Source organism: Sinocyclocheilus rhinocerous, unplaced genomic scaffold (assembly GCF_001515625.1).
Source record: "Sinocyclocheilus rhinocerous isolate Xijiao unplaced genomic scaffold, SAMN03320098_v1.1 scaffold576, whole genome shotgun sequence".
NCBI lineage: Eukaryota > Metazoa > Chordata > Actinopteri > Cypriniformes > Cyprinidae > Sinocyclocheilus > Sinocyclocheilus rhinocerous.
In genome coordinates, this window is record NW_015662167.1 from 2,712,719 (window position 1) to 2,728,918 (window position 16,200).

General features: G+C 34.9%; 1 protein-coding gene across 1 annotated transcript in view; it reads left to right on the forward strand.

Moving 5' to 3' along the window:
- LOC107727849 (fibulin-2-like) overlaps nucleotides 1-16,200 on the forward strand; it is an 82,238-nt gene that overhangs the window by 16,681 nt on the left and 49,357 nt on the right. Inside the window, 3 exon segments of the mRNA XM_016537867.1 lie at nucleotides 11,716-11,818; nucleotides 12,967-13,093; nucleotides 14,390-14,579. Of these exon segments, the coding sequence (XP_016393353.1) occupies nucleotides 11,716-11,818; nucleotides 12,967-13,093; nucleotides 14,390-14,579 (420 nt within the window).

Here is a 16,200-nt window from a genome sequence, read left to right on the forward strand (position 1 = left end):
TTAAAATTGATTTCATAAAATTGGTATCGAAAAAAGTATCGTTCAGGAACCGGTATCGAAGTCAAGGTATCGGTATCGGTATCGATATCGAAAAATTTTGAACGATACCCAGCCCTACCCCCACGTCTACGTCACGATGTTGGAAGATTTGCATTACGCCGCCCAAATGTTCACGCAGAGAAAGAAGGTGTAACTTTTATTCTCGCTGTAGTATTGTTGTTGCCGCCGCCGCCATGTCGTGAAGGCGCTAACCGCATAAACACATTTCATTACACCAAATACACAAAATAATGTTCTTTTTAGCAACATCATATGACCCTTTTAAGAATTAAAGAGACTCAGAGCCATACAGAGATAATGATAAAGACGGGGCTCTGGAGATTTATTTTTCCCCTCAAGGCTGACACTTACTGAAGGAAGTCAAGTCTACATTTAAGTTTGTACTCAGATTTGTTGTACACTCTCATAAGGAAGCATCACTTTAGTGGCTTTCATCCTGTAAAACCAAATCATCATGCTTGTACTGCATTTAAAATATCACTATGGTAGATTATTCAACTTGTTTCCATTACTTTAACCAAGGTTTAACTTCAATTTCAATTAGATTTCAACAGGAATAATAACTAAATTAAACACAATCTTTTTGTTTTTTAAATTGCTGTTAATATACATTTATCTGCCATTTACATATTAATAATCCTCTGAGAATGAGAATGTCACAAGAGCAACATTTTGGTGGTGCAGGTCACATTTCTAGCTTCAAAATCCCATCTTCTGAGTCTCACCTCTAACTCTGTTTATATCTGAAAAGATATATTGCTGAATCCACACTGATTTGATCATTTGAAGTGTTTAATAAAGTCAAGATTCACAAATATAATGCACATAGACAAACTACTAAAGTTGTGTGATGCATCAAATGCTCATATGCAACACAATGTGACTCATCACCACTAATAATGTATTACTTGAGCATTAAAATTCCTGCTATTCCCTCTTAACAAATCAGCCATGTTTAAACTAGAAAGATGGATACTTCCTTTTAATAATGTTGGCTGATTTTCCCAAGAGCTGATGCCAGAAAGATTTTGTGGAGACGTCAATAGATTTGGTCATTTCTGAGATGAATGGCCTCTGTGTTTTAGCCAGAGTCCCAAACATATGGAATCGAACAAACAGATCATTGTGGCTAATGTATGCTTTCTGCATCCTTGAACATATGAGTTTGTGCTAAGATAAATGGCAGCGATCCTCATGCATGGTGGATTTTATGGTGTTGAAATGCACATTCATTTGAATCTTGCCTGTCAGCCTCAAAGCCTGTATTCTGCCCAATGTAAATTGCTGATGATTGGCTCTTACACACGTCCATGAATAAGATATCTACAGAGTTCTTTCTGTCCATAATACATGCAGATCCAGATTCAGAATATGACATGTCTTCATATTTTAAAGATAATAATATAGTTTTGTGTTTTGCAGCCAAAGGTTTCTGAATATGAGAAGACACTCAAAGTAAAATTAGCAAGATACACTTCATTATTGTGTATGCATCTTGTTTATCATATGTTTTATTCTTTGGTCAATGTTTTCCGTCTTTTTGTAGCATTTTATTATTTTCCCCTGAAGTATGTTTATAATGTTAACCAAGGTTATGGTTTCCATATACGGTTTCCACAAAAATTTTAAGCAGCAAGAAAAAAATGTTTCTTTCGCTTCAAATTAGCATATTAGTACAATTTCTGAAGGATCATGTTACACTGAAAATGATGATGAAAGATTTATATTAAACTGTAATAATATCACACAATATTACTGTATTTTTTTACTGTAATTTTACTGCAGGCTGCTGAATACTGAGTATCCATTAATATTTAAATGATATGTTGATATGGGGGTGGTCATATGCTAATGTGGTGACATCATAACTGTGACACCTTGTGAATGACTCATGCTTGCAGCCTAGTTTCAAAAAAAAAAAAAGCATAGAAATTCACGTTTTTATTGTGCTTATAGCTCAACTACTGCTGAATAATGTAGATGAGTTGAGGTAAACAATATGTCCACAGACACGAATGATCAATCATCTGACATCAAGGACACACACAAGGCCGTATATAGGTAGTGTTGTCTGATGGAGGAGAGCTTGGAGATTAAATGTCCAACAGAGACTCCAACAAGCAAAGCCCAGAATCGCACAAAAGAAATCACTTTGAGAGTCAGTGGATGTCAATCACAGGTTTAGTGCGATCACATTTTTCATTTGTGATAAATATTACAGGAGTGTCAGAGTCTATTGTGGAGTAGGTTTTTCTCTCCAGTGTTTTTGGCCTGTATATGAAAGATTGAACTGAATGTGAGCTTGCTTCTTGGTGTTTTTTTGTTCATGTTCGACAGGACTGGGACCAGATTGTCATGCTTGTTACAGCTGAAAAATACAATTTGATCAAGGGTGTGTCAAGTCCCCTGACAAAGTCTGTGTTCTTGACAGTGTATCTAGGCCATACGAAAGAGTTGGCACGTACTTTATGATTTTGAATTTTCACATCCTATATTTCATGGATCTGTTTTGTGCATTGTTACAATGTCATTTACTGGTCTTTCAGGAGAATATATTATTTAAAACATCAACAATAGAGAAATTTAAAAACATCATGACATGCAAAGTCCCTGTTTTTTTTTTTTAAAGCCAATAATTGTTAAAGTCACAGTTATGATCTATTGCTACTTGTATTGCTAGTAGAGGTTAGGCAGTATCAGTGGGAGGGACATCACTTTCCCACTTCAAAAATTCAAAAATTTGGGGTTGGTAAGATTTTTCAATGTTTTTGAAAAAAGTTGTTTATGTGTAAGGCAGCATTAATTTGATCAAAAATACAATTTAAAATAGCTTTCCTAAGTTAAAAAGTAATTTATTCCTGTGATGGCAAAGCTGAATTTTCAGCAGCAGTTACTCCAGTCTTCAATGTTACATGATCCTTCAGAAATCATTCTAATAGGCTGATTTGTTGTTTAAAAACATTTATTATTATTATCAACTTTGAAAACAGCTGTGCTGCTTAATAGTTTTGTGGAAACATTTTTTGTCAGGATTTTTGAACAAAGTTCAAAAGAACAGTATTTATTTGAAATACAAATCTTTTGTAACATTATAAATGTCTTTAATGTCACTTTTGATCAATTTTATGAATCCTTGCTTTTTTGGGTAGTATATCTGCTAAAAGTTAATTTAGTCAAGTACACTACTGTATAGCCTCAATGCTAACAGAAATAAAAGAACTAAATGCCGTAGAACTCCACTTTAAGCCAATGAAAAACCTTCTGGCAAGCAGCAATCAGCCTATGACATTACAGCACAGAGATTTTATCATACCAGAAAATTACAGGCTGCATAGTCTTTGTATTTGGCATGAATTTTCTATATCAGTATGGTATGAAATTAAGAAAAACCAAAAGTTCAGGGCCTTTTGAGTTAGGAGAAATATGAGATGCCCTATTAAACCCCGTCCTTATGCCTAGCGTGACAGGATGATTTGAAGTCACCGTGGGAATACATCATTTCACAGAACGGTTGAAAAGGTCCAGTTATTGCTTCTAGAAGTCAGGCGACTGGGTGCTGCTCTCAGCAGAAGTGATTTCTCAAATCCCTTGGGCCCACAATGCCTCAGAAAACACCATCGTCCATACGTTCACAACCCGTTCTTTCCTAACTGAAGGTCTCCATCCCGCACTTTTGCTTCAAGTGCACACTCATGTACCAGCACAAGAAAACTGACCAATCATGTGTTTCTGATCAAGTAGCCCTTGCTATAGGAAATATGAGTAGGTCTGTGTGTTTGGGTTTTTGCCAGTGTGTCTTAATGTTTTACTGTCCTTGAGAAATTGCCCTTTATTCTCCCTGCACCTTTGGTTCTTTTTGTTCCCCCTGAAATATGTGCGTAATTCTCTATTCTGAGCTGACAGACAGAGTAGAAAAGCTGCCATGACTCTTTCTGAAAGAAAAATATTCAAGAACGCCTCTGAAGCATTGCATTTAAAATATGAACCCCATATGAGATTTTTTGGGGGGAGTGAATAATGCCACATTTTTTGATGCCAATTTCACGCACATTCACACCAAAGTTTGACTTGTTGGTCAGTTCTGCCTTTGCTTTATTGAAGTTTTTTTTTTTTAGCTTATCTGGCAATGCAGTTGGACAAGCAGGCATGCTTGGGGCTTTCCTCCTTTTGTTTTGTTTCTTTGTTCTGCATTATGTTTTCCATTTCACCTTATTATGCCCGTTCTGCATATTGCCTGCAAAAATCAGGCCATCATGGGTATTTGCAACTATTTTGAGTTTGATATTAGTAAGTAAAAGGTCTGTTTTGGAAAATCACTCATCAGCTGCTTTAATGCCATAAGAAATCAACATAGGGAGTTGATTGTATTTTGAACAGCAATTAAGATAGCGATCTCTTGCAACAATGTGGAACAATGCCGCTCTTAGCAAGGATTTATCTTCCACAATCAATAACCTAACAAAGGGTTTGTTTATTATATAAGAGGTTAGACAAAAAATGGCTGACATTATAGTCTCAACATCTCAAAATAATGATAGAATGATAGAAGTAGCTCACACAAGCCTCTCATTATAAAGAACCTCCTTTAGATCTCCTCTTACTGAGCTAGAAGTGCACTGCAGTTATAGCTCAATGACAAACAAAATGGTGTAATTTATAATGTGTGTCGCTAAAGTAGCAGGTCTGCCCAATAAAACAGATCTCTTTCTCCTGTTGAACACAGAAGATATTTTGAAGAATGCTGGTAACCAAACAGTTGCTGGTAGCCATTGACTTCCATAGCATTTTCTTCCATACCAGCAGCTTGGTTACCAACATACTTCAAAATATATTCTTCAAAATAATTGTGTTCGGCAGAAGAAAGATCCTCATATTGCTATGTCTTTGCAGACATGTTTACAAATTATGGTAGCACATATTTTTATTTTTGGGGGAGGTTTCATAGTTCTGAAATTATTTAGGCTGTTGATTTGTCCAGATCCAGTCATTTTATTGGATGTTGCATTTGTGGCAGGTGCAGCACTGTGGCAGACAGTAATCGTTCCCAGGAAATGAAAAGATTATTGGTTAAAGATTCAGATTATGACAGTAATGTAATTCCATCTGCTGAGTCATACTGCCGGTGTTGATGACTTTGTCTGCCTTTATTATAGAACTGAATTTGTGTGCTTGCTATTAGTATATGCTTACTTTTTAAAAATATGTATCATATACTATTTATATATTAAGTATTATCTATTATATTTGTTATTTTATTATGTATAACAATGGACATATTTTATTATAAAATTATACATATTCTTTTTATATTATATTAAATATGATTTATATTTTAAATAATATGTATTGACTTTGTCTATTGATAATATGCCTATTGACTTGGACCAGTAAGACTTTGACCACCTACCGTATCACCTACAACACTAACCATTCTGTTTAAGGCTTTTATATCTCAAATTTTGTTCATTCTTTAAATCATTCAGTTTATTACTGCATAGTATGCAGAAACCATTTGTGTGACGTTAGCAGTGATATCGCTTAGCAGAATAGGAAATTACTTGACCTGGAATGCAAGTGCTGGAATGCAGGACTCCAGACTAATTCCTCTATGTGCTCTTTCATATTAGCAGAAACGCACAATTCTCTGACACATGCCAGCTACGCCTCAGCCTCTTTCCTGGATGTTCCTTTGTACACAAAATCGTGTTGACGTGTTCCAGAGAGTGATAGATTACCCGACTCGAACAACTCGATGGAGAGCGGTGAACCGGATGGGGATACAGGTCACTGCAAGAGATTAGACTTGTTAAACAAAGAGACTTTGTGTAGAATTTAACCAACAAAGCCCGGGAGTTCATTGTCCCGGGAAATGCGTTATGCATCTGAAGGCTTTTAGTGCAATTATCAAAGGATGTCTTGAGTATTGTGTCATTTACAGAGGAATGACGGAAGGAGGAGATGCTCAATTTAATAAAGCTGGTTGTTGTTATATACATAAGTTTACACATTTTATAAGAGTTAACATGAGCAAAGAGCTCCATAATGACTTTCAAATAATGAGGCCTACTCAAATGCTTTCGAATGCTAAAAAAGTATTTTAATTATATACATAAATGTGTTGTTTTTTTCTATTTGTTTTTTTTTCTATGATTTTTCTCTGTTTTCTGTTTTTTTTATCAGTTAATTCATTTATTTTTGCTTAAAGGGGAACTTAGAAAGAGGATATTGCTTTTCATAGGCAAGAGTAACAAAAATAACAAGGAATTCATATGCGGCTCAGAGGTATAAGATAAAGTATGAAGCGTTATTTGCCATTACAAGTGCGCCAATTGTTATAATGACAGAATAGAAAGGGATATCCAGAAGATATCATGGTATTGGTTTTGCCTTATGTCCATGTCTAATTTCCATGGCAAGCCAGTTATTTTTTTCTCAAACCTATTTGTGCAGCGCTTTTCTATTAGTTGATTTAGAAAAACAAAAAATGGAGACCACTCAACAGGGGTAATGTGAGAATAAGTCTACTAATTTAGAAGAAATACATTTTCATTCATGAGCGGAGAGCGGCTCGGCATGCTCGCTTCAAATTGAAAAGCTTCAGGCACTTGTTCAAAGCGCTGAGTTCATAGATATTGTTTATTTAAAAAAAAAAAACAGCTGTGAGTATGCTGCACATTTAGAAGTACATGGGAAAATGTACGTTTGGGGCCCTGTGCTGAAATGCAGCCAGAAATAAAGCCAGTGTTCAACGCCCCTCCAGTGCTTAATGTCAAAGGGATGTACTTTAGTTAGTGGCCCTGTGTCAGTGTTTGGGAGTGTATTTGTCACTGTTAAAACTGTCTGAGATGTCACACCCAAGCAGTGTGCTCGGATTTTAAATTGTGTCCCCTGTGAAGTAACATTTGTCATTAGTCTCAGAGTATGCAGTGAGGTTTTTAGTCATTTTGAATAGCCGTCATGCTTAATGTTAGGAAGTCCTGGAGATTTTATATGCGTCTCCTATACCCTCTTGGTTTGTTTATTCAATATATTGGAAAATATACTTATTTTACCGTATTTAAATTCATTCCACAGAGCTCCACCGAAAGTGTCTGGGTCTAGTTAGAAGTGTTTAGTTCCTCAGTGTCGTGTTTGAAGTCCAAACAACAGGGAAAATGTCAGTTTTCTTAAAACACCGGCTTGCTGATGATGTACAGTCTTTGTTTGTATATGGAATATATCATAATGATGCATGCACAATGTTGATGTTACTTCGTGTTTTGTCTTTTCCAACTAACATAGAGGTTCTCATTGAAATTCCTGATTCAAACAGGAAAGGAAAAATTCGATTGGTGCCATTTGATAAAACAGTTTAAAACAAAACAGAATAAATATTTTGGTTGTTTAACATCTGTTTTTCTGTGGGAATGAACAATGGATCTCTCGTTGTCTGCTTTGGGAGTAAATAACCAAAGTCAAGAGCTCTTCAACATGGTTGCCCAGAAAGATCCGACAATTGCCACTAAGAGGTCAAAATGAGACTCTATGACTAGTCAAAGAGGCATACGGTTAACTGAAGTTCAACTTATGACCTCAAGTTCGTCATCACAGATATGTCATTGAACGCCAGTGGGCCATGAACGCTTTTGAGAAGATTAAAAATGAGATCATTAGGGTGACTGAATCTGCAGTTTGTGGCTGATTATGGCATTTGTGAAACCCAAAAGAGCTGTTCAGCCTTGACGTCAATTTGTAGGTCGACCTGAGCTCATTTGCCATGAGTACCTTTGGGAATTGCGGATGGATTTTTTTTTAGAATGGCAGTTTTGAATTTATGAGTAACATAAGGTTTGTGGTTGACGTTTCTTGAAGAGCTGCTGTTGAACAAATGTGAACAAAACATTAAAGGCTTTTCAAATAATGTTAACCAGAATTGATTTTAATTGTATAAATAAAAAAATAAATATTTTTATTTATTAATTATATTCAAAATAATTGCTGGTTTTTTATTTATATGTATATAAATAAAAATATACATATTTTCTAAATAATAAATTCAAAGCTGAATTTACTAACTAAACTGCTGTATTTCAAAAATGTTGATTGATCAATGGTTTTTTTAAGGAAAATACTGAAATGATGAAACTCCAACTGCCAACCTACTGTTCACCGTTTCGATTCGATCCAAGGCTTTAACAAATCTCCCTTGTTTTGATCCTGCAGATGTTCTGTGACCATCTGCGAAAGAAAAAGCGAAATCTGTCGAGCTCAGAGAGGACCTGTTTTGAAGAGCGCTTTGTATTGTAACCATCTGCTTTACAGATGACCTAATGATGATCTAACAGAGCAATGGCAACAGCTCGCATTTTAGCGCCCACCCCTTCAAGTGAACATTTATCACTATGGGTTATCTGTGAGATGCGTTACAGACAAGCTTCAAGAACTTCAAGATCAATTCCCGAGAATCAGCAGCCTCTTAGGCTTTTGAAAACATACTTGAAGAAAATCCTTAAGATGGATGTTTTAATGAAGTCAAAGTCTAAACATTAACTTTGTAAATAAGTCTGGGCTTAATGAGAGGCACGTGTTACAATTTCTGAGCCTTTATTGAAAAGCACATTTGCAGATTTCACCATTCATTTGAAGCTGCATATTCCACTGTTATGAATCATCATTTAAAGGGATAGTCAACCCATAAATAAAAAGTCTGTCATCATTTACTCACCCTCATGTCATTCCAAACCTTAATGATTTTTTCTTCTTCTTCTGAACACAGAAGAAGATTGTTTGAAAAATGCTGGTAAATAAACAGTTTCAGTTCTCATTGACTTCCATTGTATAGAAAAAAAAATACAATGGATGTCAATGGGAGCCGAAACTGTTTAGCATGTGGGTGAGTAAATGGTGACCGAGTTTTCATTTTTGTGTTTACTATCCCTTTAAGCCCACCCGCTTTTATGGTGTCAAGGCGTCCATTGCAAAGAAGGAACATAACAAGTATGCCCTTGTACAAATAAACAAACCCCAATACAATTCAAGACTCGAAAAAAAGGCATCACTCACGTTTTATGGCTGTGAAAGTTAAACAGGAAAGCAGAGATTTTTTTTTTTTTTAGCTGATTGCTGTGAGACTTGAGTTGTTTTGTCTTAAGATCAGTTTTTGTTTTCTTTAATGCTCTGTGGACTTATTTCAAGTCACTCTTTGTCTCTGGAGACACTTTGCAGTTTCCTCTGCTGTATTTAATATATTTAAAGACAAGCATGAAATACTTTTTAAGCATTAAACAATGTCCTAATAAATATTGTAGTATATACACCAGGTATGAGGAAGATTCCTGCGAAAATGCCACATGACTTACTGCACTCGCAATGCAAAGAAAACTAAGAACATATGGTGTTTCTCCATCCTTTTTATGGTTTTGCTTGTGGAACTTGAGGGATTTGTCATAGTATGGAGGGCAGCAAAAATTGAAACCTTATATATACCTACAGTATATAACTTTTTTCTGCTTGTAATTTTATCTTGTTGGGCTTTGGAAACTGAGTTAGACTTTATACAGTATAGTGACCTTTTTGTTGATGATTACTTGTCTGATTTAATCAGAACAATCAGTAATTCAGATGTTTTATCAATGCCAGAACTTCTACTGCTCCATGCACATCAAATGTACTGTAGTAGGCCCATGCATTTTTTGGGGGGAAATTTATTTTAAAATGGCAAAGCAGAGCTGACAGTATTATGTGGTTGTTGGCACCTGCGAGCATAATCGAATTAGCCAAAATATTTCAAAAACAAACAGACAAGGGGTGTGAAGAACTGTGAATGACAAGCTTTTCAGTTGTTCAAGCTTTTTTTCTGTGACTTCTGCAGACACAGGTTGCGCATTTGACTGAAGTCGAATGTTTTAGTTGTATATGAAAGCCAATCAGACCTTCCACTCTGTTTACTTCTATGTCTGTCCACTGATTAGCTATAAATAGCTCAGGGGCCCTATTGTTTCCAAGATATTTAGTACAGATGGAAGTTTATCACAAAGTTCAAAATGTCACCTGGAACAGCAGATTGTGACCCTTGTCAAGCATTCCAGGAATCCCAGAGCGCTCTGGGCCTCATGTCACTGCTCAAGCGATTTTACAATCAGATCTTCTCCAAGTAAATTCATAGATTATGAATGTGTCTGGTTATAGAGGAGATAGGGGCTAGTTGTCACAATTTTACCTTCAGTGAATATTTCTCACGGTGTATTTGTTTAAATTAAAACTTAGTCAGTTTCTATATAAACACATACTTTAAAGCAGGAATGGGGCACATGTCCGTTCTAATTGGGTTGTAGACAGCAGGGGGAAATTAACATAATATATAATAAAATTATTACTTATTAATAAAAAATGTTGTTATTATTATGATTTTTATAATAAAACAATAAATTATATATAGATATATTTTTATAATCTTATAATATATAATAACATGTATATTCTGTATTTCTTCTTGATGATAATGATGATGATTATTGTTATTATTAATAATAATGAAAAGATGCTGGCATATTAATATTGAACTTATACATATTTAATGTTATTATTTTATTGAAAAATAGTTTTGTTTGTTTTTCTAAGATAAACTTTTTGGAACTTTTTATATTATATTTTTATATATATTTAAACTTTTCAAATATATTATATATTTCACTGAACACAACATGCCTCGCTATATGCATTACAATTAAATATATAATTATGACACACAAAGCAATTAATAAAATAGCGAAAATAAGCTTTTAAAAATAAAGTCCTTGTGCCAACTTTTACTTCTTTTGCAGGTGATGGTTCACTCATGGAGTTAATAACTCCATAGGAATCCATTGTTTCTATTCAAAGTATTAGTCACAGCAAACGTTTGCCCTGAATATTAGCATTTGCTATGAAGGGGCCTTAAGACTCACACCTGAGCAAGTTTTTTATTACCCTCTTATGGTCTGATAGGAAATAACCCGTGTCAGACTTGTACTTAAGGTTATCAAGTCCCCTCTACATTTCTATACTCTCTGCACTCGTAGAAGTAATGGGATTTAATCATATAAAATTAATTTAGCAGTCACAGCATGTCTGACAAGAAAAGTATTTTTTGACTACATTTATATGATTTTCATCAATCACTCTAGCGAGCTGATTTTGTACACGTAATTTAACTCAGGCCTTCATTCACACTGAGGGATGAATAATTCAAAATGTCAAGTGTTGAAATGAGTCATTACTAAATTCTTGTTTCTTTGTATCACAATTTATTGAAAAAATCAGGCGGATATACTCCTCGAACTCACTTTCAATAGCTGGCTTATTGAAATCGGTGCTTTTTAAAGTCAAATATTTGAAGGCTGAGTCTATGATGATGCACATACCATGACTGTGTCCCGTCAACTTTGAGTCAGTCTCTCTGTTTTCCTTTATACAAAGGCTGCAGTTACATCTTTTATGCTTTTTCTATGAATCCAAGTTGGACTTCATGTCTGGCTCGCCTCTGGGACTCTATCATTGCTGAATTTCTTGTCTGCCTGTCTACCCTTTTCTTGTCAGAAAAGCATTCACTGTAAACTCTCTATTCTTTTGACTGGTTTATGTAACATAAAAAAGTGATGTGTGAGATGTTTGTCCTCTTGGCACTTTCACCTCCAGGATTGGTGGAGAGCTGTTGTGTGGCCGGGCAGAAATGGGCAGAGGAGAACCAGCACTGTAACCATATGCCTGTCAAAACAGAAGACCTCAACTCTGTGTGTGGGTGAGTTGGCTGACCATTTCTATGTCTTGGCTATGCTCTTCAATACACCACAGAATCCATTTTATTTGCAGTTATATGTCCTCTGACCAGTAAAGTATATGTTGGTGACCCAAAAACCACTGACCACAAAGGGATAATTCACCCAAAAATGAAAATACTGTCATCATTTACTTTCCAAACCTGTATGAGGTTCTTTCCTTTGTTGAGCACAAAAGAAAATATTTTGAAGAATGTTGGTAACCAAACAGTTGCTGGTGACCTCTGACTTCCATAGTGTTTTTTCCTTATTATGCAAGTCGATGGCTACCATCAACTGTTTGGTTGCCAACATTCTTCAAAAAACATTCTTCTTTTGTGCTCAACAGAAGAAAGAAACTCATACAGTTTTGGAACATCTTGAAGGTGAGTAAATGATACAAGAATTAGCATTTTGGGTGAACTATCCCTTTAATAAAGTTATAGGATACGGGACCAGTTGTGTGTGGCTCATGAGCTTCTTTAAGTAGTCAGTCAAGCAATAAGCAGGGCGACTGAGAATAGCCCATATTAGTTTTCTCTGCATGCAAATAAAATGTGAAAGGCTACTGCTGATTGATCAGCTGCAACTAGTATTTTCCAAATCTGTGGTCTCTTTAAACCAGGGGTTTTTTACTATAAAAAATAAAAATATTATTTTAGAGAATAAAAAATATTAGTTGAGAATAATATAATATAATAAGAATATACTGTTTAAAAATTTGGGATTGGTAAGATTTTGAAATAGTTTTTGAAATAATTTTGTTATGCTCACCAAGGCAGAAAATACAGAAATATAAAAAATTAATACAGGAATATTGTGAAATATTATTACAGTTTAATGTAAATGTTCTTTTAGCCATCACTCTTCAGTGTCAAGTGATTCTTCAGAAATCATTCTATGATGATGATTTGGTGCTTTCTTAATTTCTTTAAAAAACGGTAATGACCTGTAATTTTATTACACTATTTTTCATAAAAACTTTACACCTTTCCCTAGCACTCTTTTTTGCTGCCCCCTGGGGTCCTCTGCTCTAAATAACAATAAGTACATCTGATGAGACAGCCTTGGTTTGACAGCCTTAGTTTTATAATCAGGTATTAAATTCTGTCTTTTGCCTGCTTTGTTCAAGTGTTGTCCAGAAGCAGTGCTGTTCAGGTGCTCTGAGAGACAGCAGGTGTCAGGCTGGCATGAATGCAGCAAGAGCCGGACATGCCTGTGAGGGAAGCAGCCAACTCTGCGGAGAAGATTCCCAAACGGTAAGATCTTAAATAGTGGCATCAAACAGACTGCAAAATAATGACTGTTTTTAACAGTCCACAGAGACCACAAAATAATGACAGAAAAATACTGATTATGTATAATCTCTGTGGGATTCTGCATGTTTGGAAACAGACATTATTTTGGCAATTCAAAATTATTTACTGAATACTATCTGGTCATGTGAATGGCTGAATATTACATGTCCAGACAAAAACCTAAACATTTTTGTCTTAACAAGCTGTGAACTCAAAAAGAAGCAAGACATTTTGTCTTTATATTTCTATTTTACCCCATTATATTTCATTAACCCTTATCATTACTGTACACTACCACTCTTCAAAAGCTTGGGGTCAGTAAGGTTTTTGAAATATTTGTAAAATAATTCTCTTATGCTCAACAAGGCATTTATTTGATCAAAAATAAATACAGAAAAATTGTGAAATATTATGATGATTCAAATGATCTGTTTTCTGTTTTAAAATATTTGTATTTAATTTATGAAATGTAATTTATTTCTGTCATGGCGAAGCTGAATTTTTAGCAGCCATTACTCCAGTCTTCAGTGTCACATGATCCTTATCTTTATCAATGTTAATAAAAGTTGAAAACAGTTCAGTTTAATATTTTTGTTGAAAATGTGATATATTTTTTCAGGATTCTTTAATTAATATAAAGAACAGCAAACTAATGAAAATTTGTCTTTGTTCAAACAAACAGAATTTATTTGAAATAGATGTAACATTATAGATGTCTTTACTGTTACTTTTGATCAGTTTAATAGGTCATTGCTGAATAAAACTTTTAATTTTAATAAATTAATTTTAAATAATTTTAATATTATTAAATGTGTTATTGAAAAAAAGGTAACACTTTAGTATAGGGACCAATTCTCAATATTGATAGTTGCTTATTAGCATGCCTATTATTAACATATTGGCTGTTTATTAGTGCTTATAAAGCACATACAGTATTCTGCATGATCATAATCTGCATCCCTAATCCTACCCAATACCTAAATTTAGCAATGAACTTACTATTAATAAGCAGCAAATTAGGAGTTTATTGAGGCAAAAGTCATAGGTAATGGTTTGTTAATGGCGAAAATAGCACCTTAAAATAAAGTGTGACAAAAAAATTGTTCTGATTGGCTGTGATTGACATGACATCACATGACATCAGTTTTCACTTTTAGTGCGGAAAGCACTTGTTGCTAAGCAAATGACTTGTTGCTCAACAGTCACATCATGAAACGAAATGCTATTTTAAATTCTCTTTTTTGCTGTTTCATGTAGGATTGCTGTAACTGCTGTGCGCTGGGTCTGCGTTTGCGAAGGGAAGGTGAAGGTTGTGAAGTGCATCAGCACCTGAGCTACCCTTGCGGACATGTCTTCCTCACCTGCTGCGAGGAGGGAGAGGAGGGTCTTGCTCCGCCTATGATCAAGAAAAAACAGAGGCCTCAACCGACCGTTCTTCCTAAGAGAGGTGAAATACTTGTCTTTTTCTTACAGCAGAATGCATGGTTTGCCATGTGTAACCTGTAGTTTATGGCTGATTTCCAGTGGCTGGAGTCTGGGGTGAGTGAGAGTTCATATTTTATTTTGATGAACCGATCTAGACGGGCTGTCATGCCAAGAAAGCGTTGTGATGGAGACACACCATATGATGTGAAACCACACGAGAACCTGGAATGTCTCGGTTTTGAGCTGCATTTTTAACACAATGTCCCAGTTATCTCTTCATCCCAGTGACTTTTGACTTTATGTCTTCATATTAACATCAGAGCCTCAGTCGTGATTGTGCTTGTTTGTTTTTGAAGCCTGGATCATATTTGGAAGCATCTGAAGTCTGGCTGTGTCTTGGCATTCAGTTTCACATTCAAGTTCGTCACACTGCTGGCCGAGAGGTTGACATTGATAGATCAGAGGAAAGAAAGATGCCCAGAGCTGACTGGTCAGGTGTCACGTTACCGTTCAGAATAACGCGCAAAGATGCTGGCAAGCTGGGCTGAATCAGAAGCAGATGGCAAAGCAGGCTGTTGCCTCTCTGCCCGTGCCAGCAAACTTTCCTTCTGTCTCAAATGTTTCAGCTGACTACTTTCACTCATTTTGGCAGGATTTGCATGGAAACATTCTCTTTTTGGATTTCTGTTCATCCTGTGAATTGTGCTATATGTTTACACTGGGACAAGACCTGATATTAGCTTTAGGAATAGACTGTGTACACTCCAAAAATTGATTTTTGCTGCTTTTTAAATTTAATTTATTAAAATGAGGTAATGCAACCCAATTCTTTTGTCTTAACCTGATCTCATTGCATGAATTGATTTTAAATTTGGAAAATGGATGTTGACTTGATCCTTTTGTATTGGGATTTTCTCTGGTCAATGGAGAAAATCCAGCAGAAATCCCGATCCAGACCCACACAAACACAGAACTTAGTCAAGCTTTATTTATTTGTTTGTTCGTTCATTCTAACATTGCCTGTGTAAAATATATTTTTTCATTTTTAAAATATCAATTTTTTCTTAACTTGTTAAATGGCATCTAATATAAAATATATAAAATATTTATATAAAAGATATAGCCCAAAGCCATGTTTGATGAAAAAGGCAAGAATTAAAAAAATCAATAAAATGTGTAATGTAAGTTGTAATACTTGTAATACTTTTTGGATTTTTTAAAATCTAAAATGACCTGCCTGTGTCAACACCGATAGCCTTGTGGGCAGTACACTGTTGCACTAGTTCGAGTCTCGGCATGTGGACCTCTCTCTTCCACTTTACTTTCTTCCTTTTTGTAAAGGCAAAAACCCCTTTATTAAAAATAAATCTTTAAAATGACCTACCTGTGTAGTTTAATTTAATACTCTACTAAATTAAAATATTTTATATTATTTATATTTAAAACATTTATTTTTCTTAACTTGTTAAATGACATCTAATATAAAAATATAAAACTTGTTAAAATATTTTGTATTAAAAAATATAACCCAAAGCCATGCTTAGTAAAAAGCCAAGAATTTCAAATAAAATGCATTATAATGTTTAATAAAATTAAGTTTAATATTTTTAATACTGTTTTGAAACATTATCAGAGAAACATAA